The sequence below is a fragment of the Momordica charantia genome (assembly GCF_013281855.1).
Source record: "Momordica charantia cultivar OHB3-1 chromosome 3 unlocalized genomic scaffold, Mcharantia_2.0 BLBB01000003.1, whole genome shotgun sequence".
NCBI lineage: Eukaryota > Viridiplantae > Streptophyta > Magnoliopsida > Cucurbitales > Cucurbitaceae > Momordica > Momordica charantia.
This window is the reverse complement of record NW_028275161.1, coordinates 19,481,478-19,495,151: the sequence shown is the minus strand read 5'-3', so window position 1 is coordinate 19,495,151 and position 13,674 is coordinate 19,481,478. Positions and strand designations below refer to the sequence as shown.

Genomic DNA, 13,674 nt, shown 5'->3' with positions numbered 1-13,674 from the left:
AAATGTGATATTTAACATACAAAAATGAGAAAACTAGGATTGAGTTACAAATTTAGTCTTCTTGCATGGTCACAATTTGGTATGTGGTTTTAAAGATTTGAATTTAACCTAGTTATATTTTTGGTTTGTCCTATTATATTAATTAGTTAACTATATTAAAGTTTAGAGTTAATCGACACAATATAGAGATTAAATTGAAACTGGAACAAACCTGTAATTTAGCTAAAAAAGAATTTTTACAACCCTCACCAAAATGAAAAGCTTCAGAATAACATTGTTAAGAATATCATATCAGTTTGGATTGTTAAGAAGTACCATCAAAGGGAAAACTTTCGGGTACCAACTTGTCCCAGATCAACCATTGAAGTGAAAGATCGCCACTTTGATCAGGATGAACGGCGATTGCACTATGAAGATTGAATTACTACGGTACACGACAAGTAGGCAAGTAATCCCAATTGAATATGGCTTGCTAATGGCCACTTAGCTTGAATTACAAGGGATCTTCTCTGATTAGTCAATAAACACAGGGGATGTTCAGCCGCTGCTATTTGTTCTTCATTTCTTTTTAGTTTTCTTTTGGAACTTTTCAACAAACAATAAAAAATAGGTTGTATAAAATTATTAAAGTACAACTCTACTTTTTTTCTTCTTCTACTACTTCCTGATGTGAGTTTTGGGAGAAGCCTACTTTTTTTCTTCTTCTACTACTTCCTGATGTGAGTTTTGGGAGAAGCTGGTTTTCTGAAAAGATGGCTAAGCGGTGAAATTGATAGAAGGATATCAATCAATTTACAAAAGGGCAGATTGGTCTTGGTCTTCTCTTCTTTAGTCTTTTTAAAGTTTTAATTTTTTTTTTGGTTCTTGTCACCCTTTTGCTTTGTCTGTTTTACTGCTGAAAACGTACAGGTGGCGAACTCTTCTTTCGTAGCTCTCTTTATCCGTCTCTGTCTAACCTCCAAGTGTGCACTTTTGGCTGGACAATTTGTTTTGGCCTCTGCTCCAAATATATTTGCTGCGATTCTTTAATGGCGATAGAGCTGTTCCAAAGCTTTTGATGCGTACCCCTCCCTTGCCTCTCCACTGAGGTGCCCTTTCCTCTTAAACTCTGTCGAGCCTTGGCGTATCTTCAAATCTTTTTTACATACATCTGAAATTCTGTTTCTACTTGGTCAGATTTTGCCTAATTTCTTCCAGTTTTGTTCTTTGATACGCATCCCTTTTTTACTTTTCTTTCTATCTTGCCTTGTAATCTTCTTGGGGCGGCTGCTCTCTACTTCACTTCATGTGGGGTTTCTCAGAAACTATTTCTGGTGTCTGATGCAGCCATCTTTTTCTACAGGATTGGTGTTGAGTTTTGGGGTATACCCTTTAAAAAAAACACACCCAATAGTCATAAATTGTTGAGGATTAAGGTTTGCGTGTTTGGTTTACTAACTCTACTCTCTAACCAGTTGAATTCTTTCCCTGCCTAACTATACTTTGAATTGATGGTGGTGATTTTCATCTGGGATTCATGTTGGCTTCTGAGAATGAATTTCCTCTTATAGAATTTATTTTCTAAGTTCTTTAGTTGGTGTTTAGTTCTTTGTATTCTGAAGCTATTTTCAAAGTGCTAAATTTGGGAATATTTCTTCATTATATTCCCTAATTTCTCTCTGAGATCCAAGTTGGCGTTTGGGTGTTGCTACACTATAGAAAGCTCCTCACTGTACTAAAAAGTGCTTGAAACCAGGAGCGGATCTAGAAACTTTCTTGACGGGGCCAATTGACCCTCCTCTGTTTTTGGCTCTACTTGAAATGATGTCTTATAACACCTCAGATTTCGTAGTTTTTACATCCTTCTTTCATTCTTCTCGTTGCTTGGCTTGATGGTTTAAATTTTGATCTTCTCACAGGTTGACTTACATGTGAATGTAATGCACTTGATGTTTCAAAGGTAGTGTACCTTGAAATAAGCTGCTTAATTTTAACCATGACTTCCAGTACAAATCAAAACAGAAAGGAAAGCTTGCTTAACGAGGTAATTTGCTGCATAAAATTCTAGCTTGTCATGCTTATAAATTCTCGTTCCAATTTCTTTTGCAAATTGTTATGCTTTCAGTTTCAGGGATCTGAGTGTGTCTTTCAGGTTGCAAGCTTGGAAAAGCAGTTGACAGCATCAATCCTTTCCAAAGGGATATTGCATTCAGATGTTAAAGATCTGTACCACAAAGTTTGTTCAATTTATGAGAGAATCTTCATCAGTGACCATGAACAAGTAGAGCTTCAAGATATTGAATACTCTCTGTGGAAGCTTCATTACAAGCATATTGATGAGTTTCGGAAAAGAATCAAGAGAAGCTCAGCAAATGCGGAGAGCCCAAAGTTGGTGATAACAAAAAATCCTAATGACGTGCAGAGAAGTAGTAGCAATTATATTGCAGAATTTAGGTTGTTTCTATTGGAAGCAACAAAATTCTACCAAAAAGTGATCTCTAAAATCAGAGAATATTATGGGCTTCCAAAAGAAGGCTTGTTATATAAGGCATTTGGTGTTTCTAAAGGCATCAATCCGAAGAAGAAGAAGAAATGTCAATTTTTATGTCATCGTCTTTTAGTTTGCCTCGGGGATCTTGCTAGGTACATGGAGCAGCATGAAAAGCCAGATCTCCATTCCCATAAGTGGTTAGCTGCTGCTACTCATTACTTAGAAGCAACAATGGTTTGGCCGGATAGCGGAAACCCGCAAAATCAGGTAATTCTTTGTTACTGTCAATAAATAAAATTAGGTAGGGTCATCTTATGATCTTTTGATTTTCAAACCATGATATGAGATGGCATTAGTTTTTTTACTCACCTGTTTATATTTCTTCCCAGTTGGCTGTATTGGCAACATATGTTAATGATCAGTTTCTTGCTATGTACCACTGTGCGAGAAGTTCTGCAGTCAAAGAACCGTTCCCTGATGCTTGGGATAATCTTATATTACTATTTGAAAGAGTAAGATACATTCTGCGTTGCATTTTACTTTTTACCAATATTGTGGCATTTGCAAATGTTAACAATGTGATCTTACAGAATAGGTCGTCTCTTCTGCCTTCCCTGTCTGTGGATGTCCAGTTCAGTTTCTTAAGGCCGTCTGAAAAGAGCTGTCTTGAAATCAAATCACAGACCAAAGATGATCACAAGTCTTCAGAGACAGACTTGTTTTCTCTTCTTATCAGAACATTGGGGTTCTTTTTCATAAAATCCAGGTATTTTAACCGCTCAAAATTTTTGTGAATCGACTGATTTCACCGTATACACATTTTCATTGAGACTTATACAGATGCATTTCAACTTTTCAATTCTGTAAAATTAGACATGACCAACTTTTCAATTCTGATGAAGTTGTTTCTAGTGTTAGAATCAACTTGATGCTAAATTTCGTAGCAAGACTGCTGAACTGAAGCGGTCATCATTTTTTGCTTTGCCTATTCCATCTCCATTGAATTCAATCATTTTTTTCGTTTTCTAACATTTCCCGCTGGATTTTGATGCATTACAGTTTGGAGGAATTCACAAGTACATTGTCATCTATGATGAGATGGCTAGATGAACTCTTGTCTGTAGATGATTCTGAGCTAAGTGTTTCATTAGAGTCCTATAAGCTTTTGGATTCAGTGAGAACAGGCCCGTTCCGAGCCATCCAAATTGTTTCCGTATTCATCTTCATGCTTCAGAATCTTTTTATTAAAACTGATCTGAATGATATGCAGCAACTTGAGCTGACCCACTTGGCATTGGCTGCTACCTTTGTTGTCATGGGACGCCTAATTGAGAGATGTTTGAAGGCAACCCAATTGGTTTCTTTCCCTCTTTTACCCGCTGTGCTCGTCTTTGTGGAGTGGTTAGCGAACGTTCTTGATGGAGTATCAAAATATGGTTCTGATGAAAAGAGCAGAAGTTCCATGTCTTACTTTTTTGGTGTTTTTGTTAACCTTCTAGAGAGACTGAATGTTAATACAGTTGACGCAGAGTCTTCACTTGCTATCCCACTGTGGGAAGACTATGAATTAAGGGGCTTCACACCTTTGGCTTCTGCACATGAACCATTAGATTTCTCATCTCACTGGGAACACATGGACAACTACAAATTTGGAGGAAAACATCGTGCTTACCGCATAATTGTTGCTGCTACCAAAATTTCCAACACAGCTAATGATTCTCCAAAGTGTATCATCCACGATAAGACGCGGAAGGTCTTTTACATAGTAGAACAAAATGAACTTGCAGACAAGAAAGCATTGGAAAGTGCAAAGTCGAACATTGTTAGTCCAGATCCGCAAGTGCCAACTCGGGACGTCGGTGAAGATATCCCAGATGAAGTTCAGGATCAGAACCATCTGAATAAGAAATTTGTCACGGTTGAAGATGAAGAAGTCATTCTTTTCAAGCCCCTTATGAGGTATAATTCTGCACCGATCTCTATTGCAGGGAACGGTGAAATTTCACCAAAAAGCGTGGAGGATCAGACCGTTTCTTCTGATGAATGCTTGAGGCGTGCTACATCGCTACTTATAGCACAGACTCAGGGCCAGAGTGATCCCTTTGCTTTTCAAACAGACATTACAAATGTCAACTCAAACAAGTTATCTGAGCAGCATGATACTATGGTAAAAGATACAAGAGAACATCAAATGTCAGAAGGCTCCATATCTGCTGGCCCCCCCTCTCTCAGTGCCTGGGTGCTCAATAGAGGAGGTTTTACTTTGAACCCTGATAGAGAGAAAGGGACAAATGGTTTTGCTAAACCTGGTTTACAGCCGATTGACGAGTTAACTCCGACGTTTATAAATGGTTCTAGACTTGGTGATACCGAGAATTCTGCTTCGAGTCCCAGCCGTGAATCTGGAAAATCATACCAGTTTCCTCCTCCTCCCTATTCAGCCCCAACACCTTCAGCTCCTTATTTACCTGATGATGCCGTTTGGTTTAATGGTACCAATGCTGGCATGTCCGAAAGCAAAATCACTAGGGACATCGACCAAAATGGTACATTCTCAAATGCTTTTAGAGGAAGTCCAAATTGGCCTGCCACTCATGGGACACATGCATATGGCCCCTTGACTGCTGGCCTTCCGAATATACAACCGTTCACGCATCGAATGACTTCTTCTGAATGGCTTCGTCAGTATCGGGAGAATCACAATCTGGAGCGGGATAGTAGTCAGTTAATGCCAGCTCCCTACAATGCTTCAGGAAATCTTATGAACTTCCAAAGAAATGATGCTTCAAGGAATGACTATTTGTATCAAACAGGGAGCCAATTGGGTTATAATCAAACAATGAATATGGAGAGTCCATTGCGCCATCCAGCTTTCCCATTAGCTTATGGAACTAATGAAAACCAGAAAAACATGATCTTCCATGGTTACGAAAGGCCGAACCTTTATGGCTGCGGTGCTACTGACTTGAGAAGTGAGCAGCCGCCGCTTCTGCTGTATCTAAAAGAGAAAGAATGGCAGCTCCAGAAAGATGCTGCTAGCAGAACTCCCACCTATATGGGGAATTGAGGATTTTCATAGATTTTGTTTCAACAAACTCACTTCCTTTGTTCAATACATCACATTGAACTTTGGCAAACATTCAATGTTTCTCAGTACCGTAAATGCGAAACTGTTGAATGAAAAAGTTTGCAGTTGTATATACATGTGTAGTGTACAGAAAGTCGAAAGAATTTCGCAATTGGCAGAGAGGTAGATGTTGCAGGAGTTTGAAGTAAATGTGTATTATATAACTATCTCATGTAAACACTATAGAAGATTGTTTTCTTTTCTTAAGAACATGAGAAAGGTGATATTTATGTCTGATGAGATGTTGTACTTGATTCTTCTGCATTTATCAGAACATACAGCTGAAGAGTTCTCAGGCAAAATGCAAGTGAAAGAACTGCTATTTTCCAAATTCTTTATCATAATTTTGAAGGCTGACCTTTGGGAGGGTATGGAAATTTTGGCAGTGATTGATGGTATCTGTTCTGTTCATATTTTCTGAATCATTGAGTTTGGTTTGGGAGGAATGATTTTTATATTTTTATCATTCTTAAATTTTATATTCCCTGTGGAAGTGGTCTCTAAAATACGGTTTCATTTACAAACCATCCTCAATTTATCTAGCAAGTGATGATATTCTAATTCTTAACGGATGAATACATTGAGCCATCACTATATGCAATATTCGTTAACTTGAGCATAGTTCAATTAATTAAGTCACCTATCTTCGTTTGAATCCCCACCTTTATATATGACTTCAAAAAAAAAAAAAACTCTACTCCTATATTTATATTAACTACACTAAACATAGAATTTGAAACTAAAATCTAGTTTTTTTTTCCTACGAGCTATAATTGGCTAATACTACCAACGTTAGCATACTCATAATCATGGAATATACTATTTTTTTTGAAGTCAGGTTCAAATTTCCATCCTAATTATATTAAAACAAAGTAGTGTGTATGGAAAGGGGTAATCAAAGTTTTGAAAACTCTTTCTCCAATTTTTAATGTATTGTTTAGACTAATCTAAACATAGTTGAATGATATTATAACTTCAACTGCGAATATGGGAGGTTAGAAGATCCAATCTTGTTGAACTAAAAAAAAAAAGAAAAAAGTTTAGAATGAAGAGCTGCTGATCTTATCATGGGCCATGTTGCTGTGTTATTAGGAGGGAAAGCGGGCCAAGTTGATCCAAAAAGCCCATTAGTAGAGTGGGAGGATTCGAACTCGGATGAATGCTCCATAGCCAATTCGATCGCGCTCTGGTTGCTCTGTACTTCTTCAATGGCAGGCAACGATTCGGGCGATGGAGGAGTATCTTCAGCAGAAGCAGTTTTACTCGGAGCTTTAGCCCCTGGCGTCAACGTTAGTTCAAATTCACTTTTGATTTTCCATCTCCCCACCCCCTTGCAAATCCATTCTTCCAATTGAATTCCCATTTGTTTTTTTACCTTCTGAAATCAGGGTCCTACATGGACTACACTCAAGTCAACATTTCTGATGCTGGGTCTGTGTCTCGTCCTGATGCTTGGCCTCGCATTCTCTTCCAGCGACTCTTGGTTGATTCTTCATGTTACCTTCCTGGTGCTTATAACTGCGACCCTTTTCTTGCTGCTCAACTGGTAGGTTAAACTTTTTTCATGCTTGCTTTACTTATTGTTATTGTTCTTCTTATACACGTGGTTCTACTTGTTCCTCCTGATAAATTTGATGTTGGGGGTTTGTTTTTATATATTGTCTCTAAGAAGCATTATATTATTATGGAAGTTAGCTCACTTTAAGCTTGTAACTTAATTCTTCCTCAAATGCCAATTCAACAACTCTATTGATGAATTTTTTCATAAAAAAGCATGCCCATTTTTTCATTTTTCCCCTTTGATATACTTATTTTTTGTTTTATAGCCATTGGAGTGTGCTTAATGATAATTTACATGTATCTAATTAGTCTTACAAGACTATAACCTGATCCTATAATCCTACAATCTCTGGAGGATGGAGTCGTAGGAAGATAACTGCCCTACCTTAGGTAGGCGGCAGTGGCATATTTAGTTTTTAACCTATGGTCTCAAAGGCATCTAAGTACCTTTATGAAACCTTTTTCTTCACATACTACAGCTACAGTCCATTGGTGTTGTGTCATTTTCATTGTAGCAGTTATTGGTGCTTTTGCTTGTCTTAAAACTTGTGCTCTTTTGAGACCTGATTATGACTTTAGTAGCCTCTACCTCTCCAAAACCATGATTATCACTATTGAAGTAGGACAAATAGGAATGTCCATGAAGCAAAAAATGGGCAGGTGAAGATTGGAAAAAAAAAGGTCATGCCTGTCTCAATGCTGCCTTTCCCTTGTCAGCCTGAACACTTGCAAGATCTATTGTTAGACTATGAGAACCTCAATAAGTAGCTCATATAAGAAATCTCAGGCGCGCAAATTCGTACACATACAAAAAAATAATGCAATAGCGATAGCAATACTGATGTCAAGTTATAATCTGTTATATCTTAAAGTGAAATAGATGCCCATTGATGTGCAGCTTTTGATTCTCACAAAGATAACCATGCAATTTAATGAATTGGCCTTTTTTTTTTGGGAGTTCTCAACTTCTCCAGGAAGTGGAATTGCCTGTAAAGGACCACAAATGAAATCAAGGCATAGGATAGGATGATTAATTACCTAGAAGTATCTGTCTGTACTAACAGTGATGTAAAACTACTGACTGGCTGAGTAAAAGTATAGCTATAACTAACTCTTTATTACTTACTGATCTGAAATGGAAATACAGGCTGTAAACTTTTTATTCTTTCACGAATCACTTAGCCTATGCTAGAAACTGAACATTAAGTCCCGGCCCCATCAATAAAGTCTGATTTTCAATTTCATGCAGATTGACTAACTAGCATATCATACAACTATGTGTATGGTTAGTTTATGCATTACTTATGTACTATCATGATGCAATGCAAGGACAATTATGTAGGATACTAGTTCAGCTCCAGCATGCCAGCCTTATTTCCAAATAATCCAATCAATTATATTGAATACTTACAATACGAGAGGCTGAAAGTCTTGGTTTTCAGTGGCATCTGCTAACAGGAAATAAGGTTATTTATTATATGTTAAAAGGCAAAGGTCCTAAGGGCTAGAGGTGGCTAGGGAAATTTTGGAAATAGCTCACAATAGTTCCTAGGAAGACTGAAGAGTTTAAGGCCACCTAACATGATAAATAGAATTAGCAAGAGCAGAGAGCAGATAGCATCCAAGATAAGATTATAACATATGAGAAAATTTGAAAGAAGCTAGAGACTGGGAAATTTATCGAAATACTTTTACTAGGAAGTACAGAGTATCACATATGTATTGTTAAGTTGCTGGGTAGCATCCATCAAGTCTATGTATCGTGGGAGAAAGGAGAATGCCTTAAAAGAAAATGAATGGTTCAAATTTGATCTCTAATCTGTAATATATTATGCTGACAATCTTCACCATAATGCATAGGGCATGCCATAATTTTTGGCTTCTCTTTCTTTCCTCCTTTAAATGGTAGCTTCCACTTTCTGGAATGCTAATGGGGGCTTCTATGTTCTGGATTTAGCCGATTCATGAACTATGAACTCTCCATTTTTTTAAGTTTGTATGGGTCCAATAAAATGATATTGCAACATTTGGACACAACATTCTGGTGCCAAATCTTTTAGAACTTTTTAGTAATTTCGGCCACTTTGTACATCTGTTGCAGGCTTGCCCCATTGCTGAAACATGATAAATATATGAGTGAGAATATTGGTTTGTTTGTTAAAGCTTTGCCTTTCAAGTATATAATTGACTGCAAATGTTTGATTTGAATTTTTTTTTTTAAATCTTGATATGAGATATCAAATTGTTCAAAGTTTTGATTTTATGGTTCTAGCTAGATCCTCTACATGAATCTCTGTTTCAAGGCATTACATTATTTAAAAATATACAATTAACATTGCTGTATTATAAACGGCATATTCATGTTGCATTGTATCTGTGTTGTCCCTTATCCCTACCTCTTATTATGGGCCCTCCTCGGCCCACAGATTAACATTGATGTTATGCGTTTGTAATTTGCATATGCCTGGGCAGATGCAAACCATATGCTAGTTGATACATTATGCTGAATTGGCAACCTAGATGGCTAATGAAACTTGAGTTTCACTTGTACATCTTTTTCAGAATCCTGTTACTAACTACCCTACTGTTTTTATCATTGGGATGCTTATGAATGAGTTGCTTGGATTTCTATGATTCAGGTTTCTTTCTCAGACTGGGTTGGTTTCAGTGAAGAATCAAATGGAAGAACTGCAGTTGGCGCCAAAGAGCCAAGATAAAAGTGAAAAAAACGAATGATTTCTACTTTTACAGCATTTTAAACCAAGACACCAAGCTGGAAGAGATTTTCCTTAGGCGATGATATAGGCTTTATAAATCAATCAGGTACAAGTACAACAACATCTTCCATTATTTCAAGAGGGGAAAAAAGAAACATGATTTGCAGAAGAAACACTTGGAATGGCAACTTCATTCATTCTTGGATTCCTCCTCCTTGTGCTTTCCCTTTTTCTGCTTGATGTAACAGAAGCACGAACAGCACGGTAACTGTAAAAAGAACTTCATCCTTTTTTGTGTTTGATGTGAAAGTTAGAAGAGGAAAGACTAATATATACAGAAGTAAAGGCTCATTGTTGTTGTGTCTTTATTCCATTTTTCTCTTGGGATGCTATTCTTGTTTCTTACAGAGAAAGAAGATTCCTAGCCTAGCTTCCCCACTTCCTGAAATTAAACATGAGGAATCTGAGATTATTTTGTTGATTGGTCACTTGCATTGCAGCTTTTGTCTAAAAGTTTTCCTTAATGATTTTTCTTTCTTCCCCATCCCCTTTCTCATCTTGCCTTGTAAAGAGTTCATTTGGTTAAGAGCCATGAAATGGAAAGGCATAAATGGCTAAGATAAACAAATGATTGGAAAGCAAAACCTCTGCATGTTAGTTTAATTGGATTTTTATGAGTTTTAATACAAAACATTGCGAGGTTGCTGGAGACTTTTTTGATCATTGTGTTGGATGGCAAATACGTGACACGTGTCAGAAGGCACTGATTGAAAAATACATTTAACCAAAGATAAATGATGATATTTTGATAATTACGTTCGAAGTATACTTCTATGGTGATGTGCTACTTAGTCAAACAACAGTTGACTGCAGTGGTTGATATTAACGTAAGCTCTAGTTCAACAATTATGATATATACAGAGAATTTTTAATATGGTAGATAAATGAAAATTCTTGTATTTTTTTTTATTTTTATAGTTTTGTACTACATCTCAATATATATATATTTATACTTAGTAATTTTTGAGAACTTATAATTTCTTTATCAGAAACAAGTATAAATTATTTTGTCAGAAACAAGTATCAATAGCGTTAAATCCCCATTTGCACGCATGCGTGGCTTGAACTTGGGAAATATTGAGCAATTATTTTAATATATATATATATATATATATATTTATATATAAACAGTTATTTGCAATACTTCATAACGTTTTTTTTTTTTTTTTGCAAAGGAATACTTCATACATTTTACAAAGACGAGTTTTTCGACAGGTAAACTTGAAAAATTTTGTTCTAAATGAAGATAGAAGACTAAAAAACCAAAATATGGTATGTAATTACCAATTAGTAAACTGTTTGATAGGATTTTATTTTGAACGTGTTGAATGGGCAGGCAGTTTGAACAACGAGGCAAGCACAGCATCATCCACGTGGCTTCAAAAGCTCCACGTGTCATGTAGCAAACTCTGCCACTTCTCTCTATAACTGCAGCTTACAACACAGTAACACCACCGAATCAAACACGTTCAGAGAAGAAATCTGCGTGGTGTGTGTTCTGAATCTCATCTTGATAATTGAAACGATGGCGGCCACCATCTCCTTAGCCAAAAATCTCATCTTCAACCTCTGCAAAGGCAAGCCCTTTCCCAATGCTTCTCCATCTCTAAGATCTTCCACCAAGATTTCCAGAATCTCTTTTGCTACTTCCGCCTCTAAACATCCCTGGGTATAATTTAATTCCTCATATATTTTGATTCTGTTCATTTGGGAAGTTTCAATTAGCTTTTTAAATTTTCGAAGTTGTATCTACTCTGACCTTTTACAAAGTTTTAATCTTTATTTGTTGAGTTAATTTGGTGATCATTAGTATTAGTTCAATGCGTGATCTTAAAATTCTTTAAATTTCTAGACTAAGCGTGGTGAAAGCTTATTTGGAATTCAAAACTAAGGACCACCTTTAAATTTAAAAAACAACAAACAATTTAAACAATGAAGTGTCAATTTTTTAACTGTAGTCAAGATTGATTTTTTATTTCGAAAATATTTGGCTACCGAAGTGACCTAATTTTTTTTTTAAATATTAAATATTTGATAGTAGTAAGAACAAATTCTTATTATTTTGTCTAAGATTCTTCTTATTGTCTGCGGTTTAGGGTGAAAATGGCGGGGAGGCGAACAGCGACCCGAGGCCAGACTTGGCTTACCCGAGGCCAGACTTGGCTTACGAGGACGCGAAGGAGAGAACGAAGGAAGGAGGCCAAGGAATGAAGGAGAAAGCCAAAGAGTACGCAGAAGCGACCAAAGATGCGGCGGAAGAGAGTAGCAACAGAGCGGCGGAGACTGCACGCGCCGCCAAGGAGAAAGTAAAAGACTACGCACACGACGCGAAGGAGAAGGCGAAGGAGGGCACCGAAAGGGCAGCGGAGACGGCGGAGCACGCGACGGAGAGAGCTAAGGAATCCGCGAAGGGGATGAAGGAGAAGACGGAAGATGCTGCCGGAGCGGCGAAGGAGGGGGCGCAGAATATCGGGGAGAAGGCGAAGCAGACGGTTCAGGGGGCATGGGAAGCGGCCAAGGACACGACGCAGAAGATAAAGGACACGGTAATGGGGACCAACGGTGACGACCAGAAGAAGGTGGTGGATGAGGATGTTGAGCAACTCAGGAGAAAATCTGGGACGAAGCTTGATGATGATTGAAAATGGCTGCCTTCGATGATCACTTCTATTTTATCTTCCATCAAAATCAAATGAAATCAATCTTCTTTCAATCTTGATCTTTTTGGCTTTCCACGGATGAATATTTTATGTATGTTGTTTTTGTTTTGGATTAAGCAGGCCCTTAAATTACAAATTTTTTGTTTTTTTGTTTTTTTTTTATGACGAGCATATAATTTCGGACCAATTTGGTGGCAAAGAGATGAAGTTGACACGAGACGCATCTTGCACATAATTTAAGAACAGAATTTTGGCGGTTTAAATCCTAAATAAACAATATTATCAAAACATGCATAGAAATGTATATCAAATAATAAATAATAAATACGCGTTTTGACCACGCATGCATGTAAACGGAACTGGAAGAGTTCTAGAATGGAATAATACTCTTTTTAAATAAAAAACAAAAGAAATTAATGGCGGTTTCTCTCAAGAGTGGAGACCATTGCAATCAGAATATTATTGTTAGGCACTTGAAAGAAAAAGCCGAATTTATGGTTGTTTTTGTTTAGTCTTGTAACTTGGAAAGAGAGAAACAAGAAACATATGATATGACGCCAACGTTCAACATCTCTAGAAATCTTCACAAGCTTCAGGTAAGTACTATATTATATTATATATTTATGACCAAAAATGAATATTATTATTATCTTGAGCTTCTTTTAAAACGGTTAGGCCACGTCGAGGGCCCTGATCGACCAAAAAAACGCTCCCTTTTTTTGCATGCGCACCAAAATCCAAGCCCCAAACTCCCAAAGTCAATACTACCCTTTTCCCACACCACACCAAAATCCCAATTTAAGCTCAAATTTTCATTTTTTTTTATAGGCAACAAAAGATGGCCACTACTACTGCAAATGAAGATCAGACGACGATGAAGGCACAGAAAGAGAAATGCCCTCGCTGTCACTCCTTCAACACCAAATTCTGTTACTATAATAATTACAGCCTCTCACAGCCACGCTATTTTTGCAAGTCATGTAGAAGGTACTGGACTCAAGGCGGCACCCTCCGTAACGTCCCCGTCGGCGGCGGTTCTAGAAAAGGAAAGCGTCCCAAAATAACCACCGCTGCCGCCGC

General features: G+C 37.3%; 3 protein-coding genes across 12 annotated transcripts; all 3 read left to right on the top strand.

Annotated features, from left to right (window-relative positions):
• Window positions 1-649: 649 nt before the first annotated feature.
• LOC111010754 (Telomerase activating protein Est1) lies at window positions 650-5,834 on the top strand. 10 transcript variants are annotated; one of them, XM_022284284.2, is made up of 6 exons: window positions 650-1,171; window positions 1,899-2,023; window positions 2,105-2,737; window positions 2,860-2,982; window positions 3,061-3,236; window positions 3,530-5,834. In XM_022284284.2, exons 2-6 carry the CDS (start codon window positions 1,976-1,978, stop codon window positions 5,535-5,537), a joined length of 2,988 nt encoding a protein of 995 aa, XP_022139976.1. In that variant the 5' UTR covers window positions 650-1,171; window positions 1,899-1,975; the 3' UTR covers window positions 5,538-5,834. The 10 variants fall into 10 exon arrangements, with proteins under 10 accessions (XP_022139976.1, XP_087977983.1, XP_087977984.1 ...); XM_088121857.1 differs by having other exon boundaries at window positions 651-1,088; XM_088121858.1 differs by having other exon boundaries at window positions 652-1,171; window positions 2,132-2,737.
• An 894-nt stretch (window positions 5,835-6,728) lies between these two features.
• LOC111010676 (uncharacterized) lies at window positions 6,729-10,242 on the top strand. Its single transcript, XM_022284175.2, has 3 exons — window positions 6,729-6,886; window positions 6,986-7,143; window positions 9,797-10,242. The coding sequence occupies exons 1-3, from the start codon at window positions 6,806-6,808 to the stop codon at window positions 9,891-9,893; spliced, it is 336 nt and encodes a 111-aa protein (XP_022139867.2). The 5' UTR covers window positions 6,729-6,805; the 3' UTR covers window positions 9,894-10,242.
• A 932-nt stretch (window positions 10,243-11,174) lies between these two features.
• LOC111010823 (uncharacterized) lies at window positions 11,175-12,730 on the top strand. The gene is made up of 2 exons (XM_022284390.2): window positions 11,175-11,603; window positions 12,031-12,730. The coding sequence occupies exons 1-2, from the start codon at window positions 11,460-11,462 to the stop codon at window positions 12,574-12,576; spliced, it is 690 nt and encodes a 229-aa protein (XP_022140082.1). The 5' UTR covers window positions 11,175-11,459; the 3' UTR covers window positions 12,577-12,730.
• The last annotated feature ends 944 nt before the right edge of the window (window positions 12,731-13,674 follow it).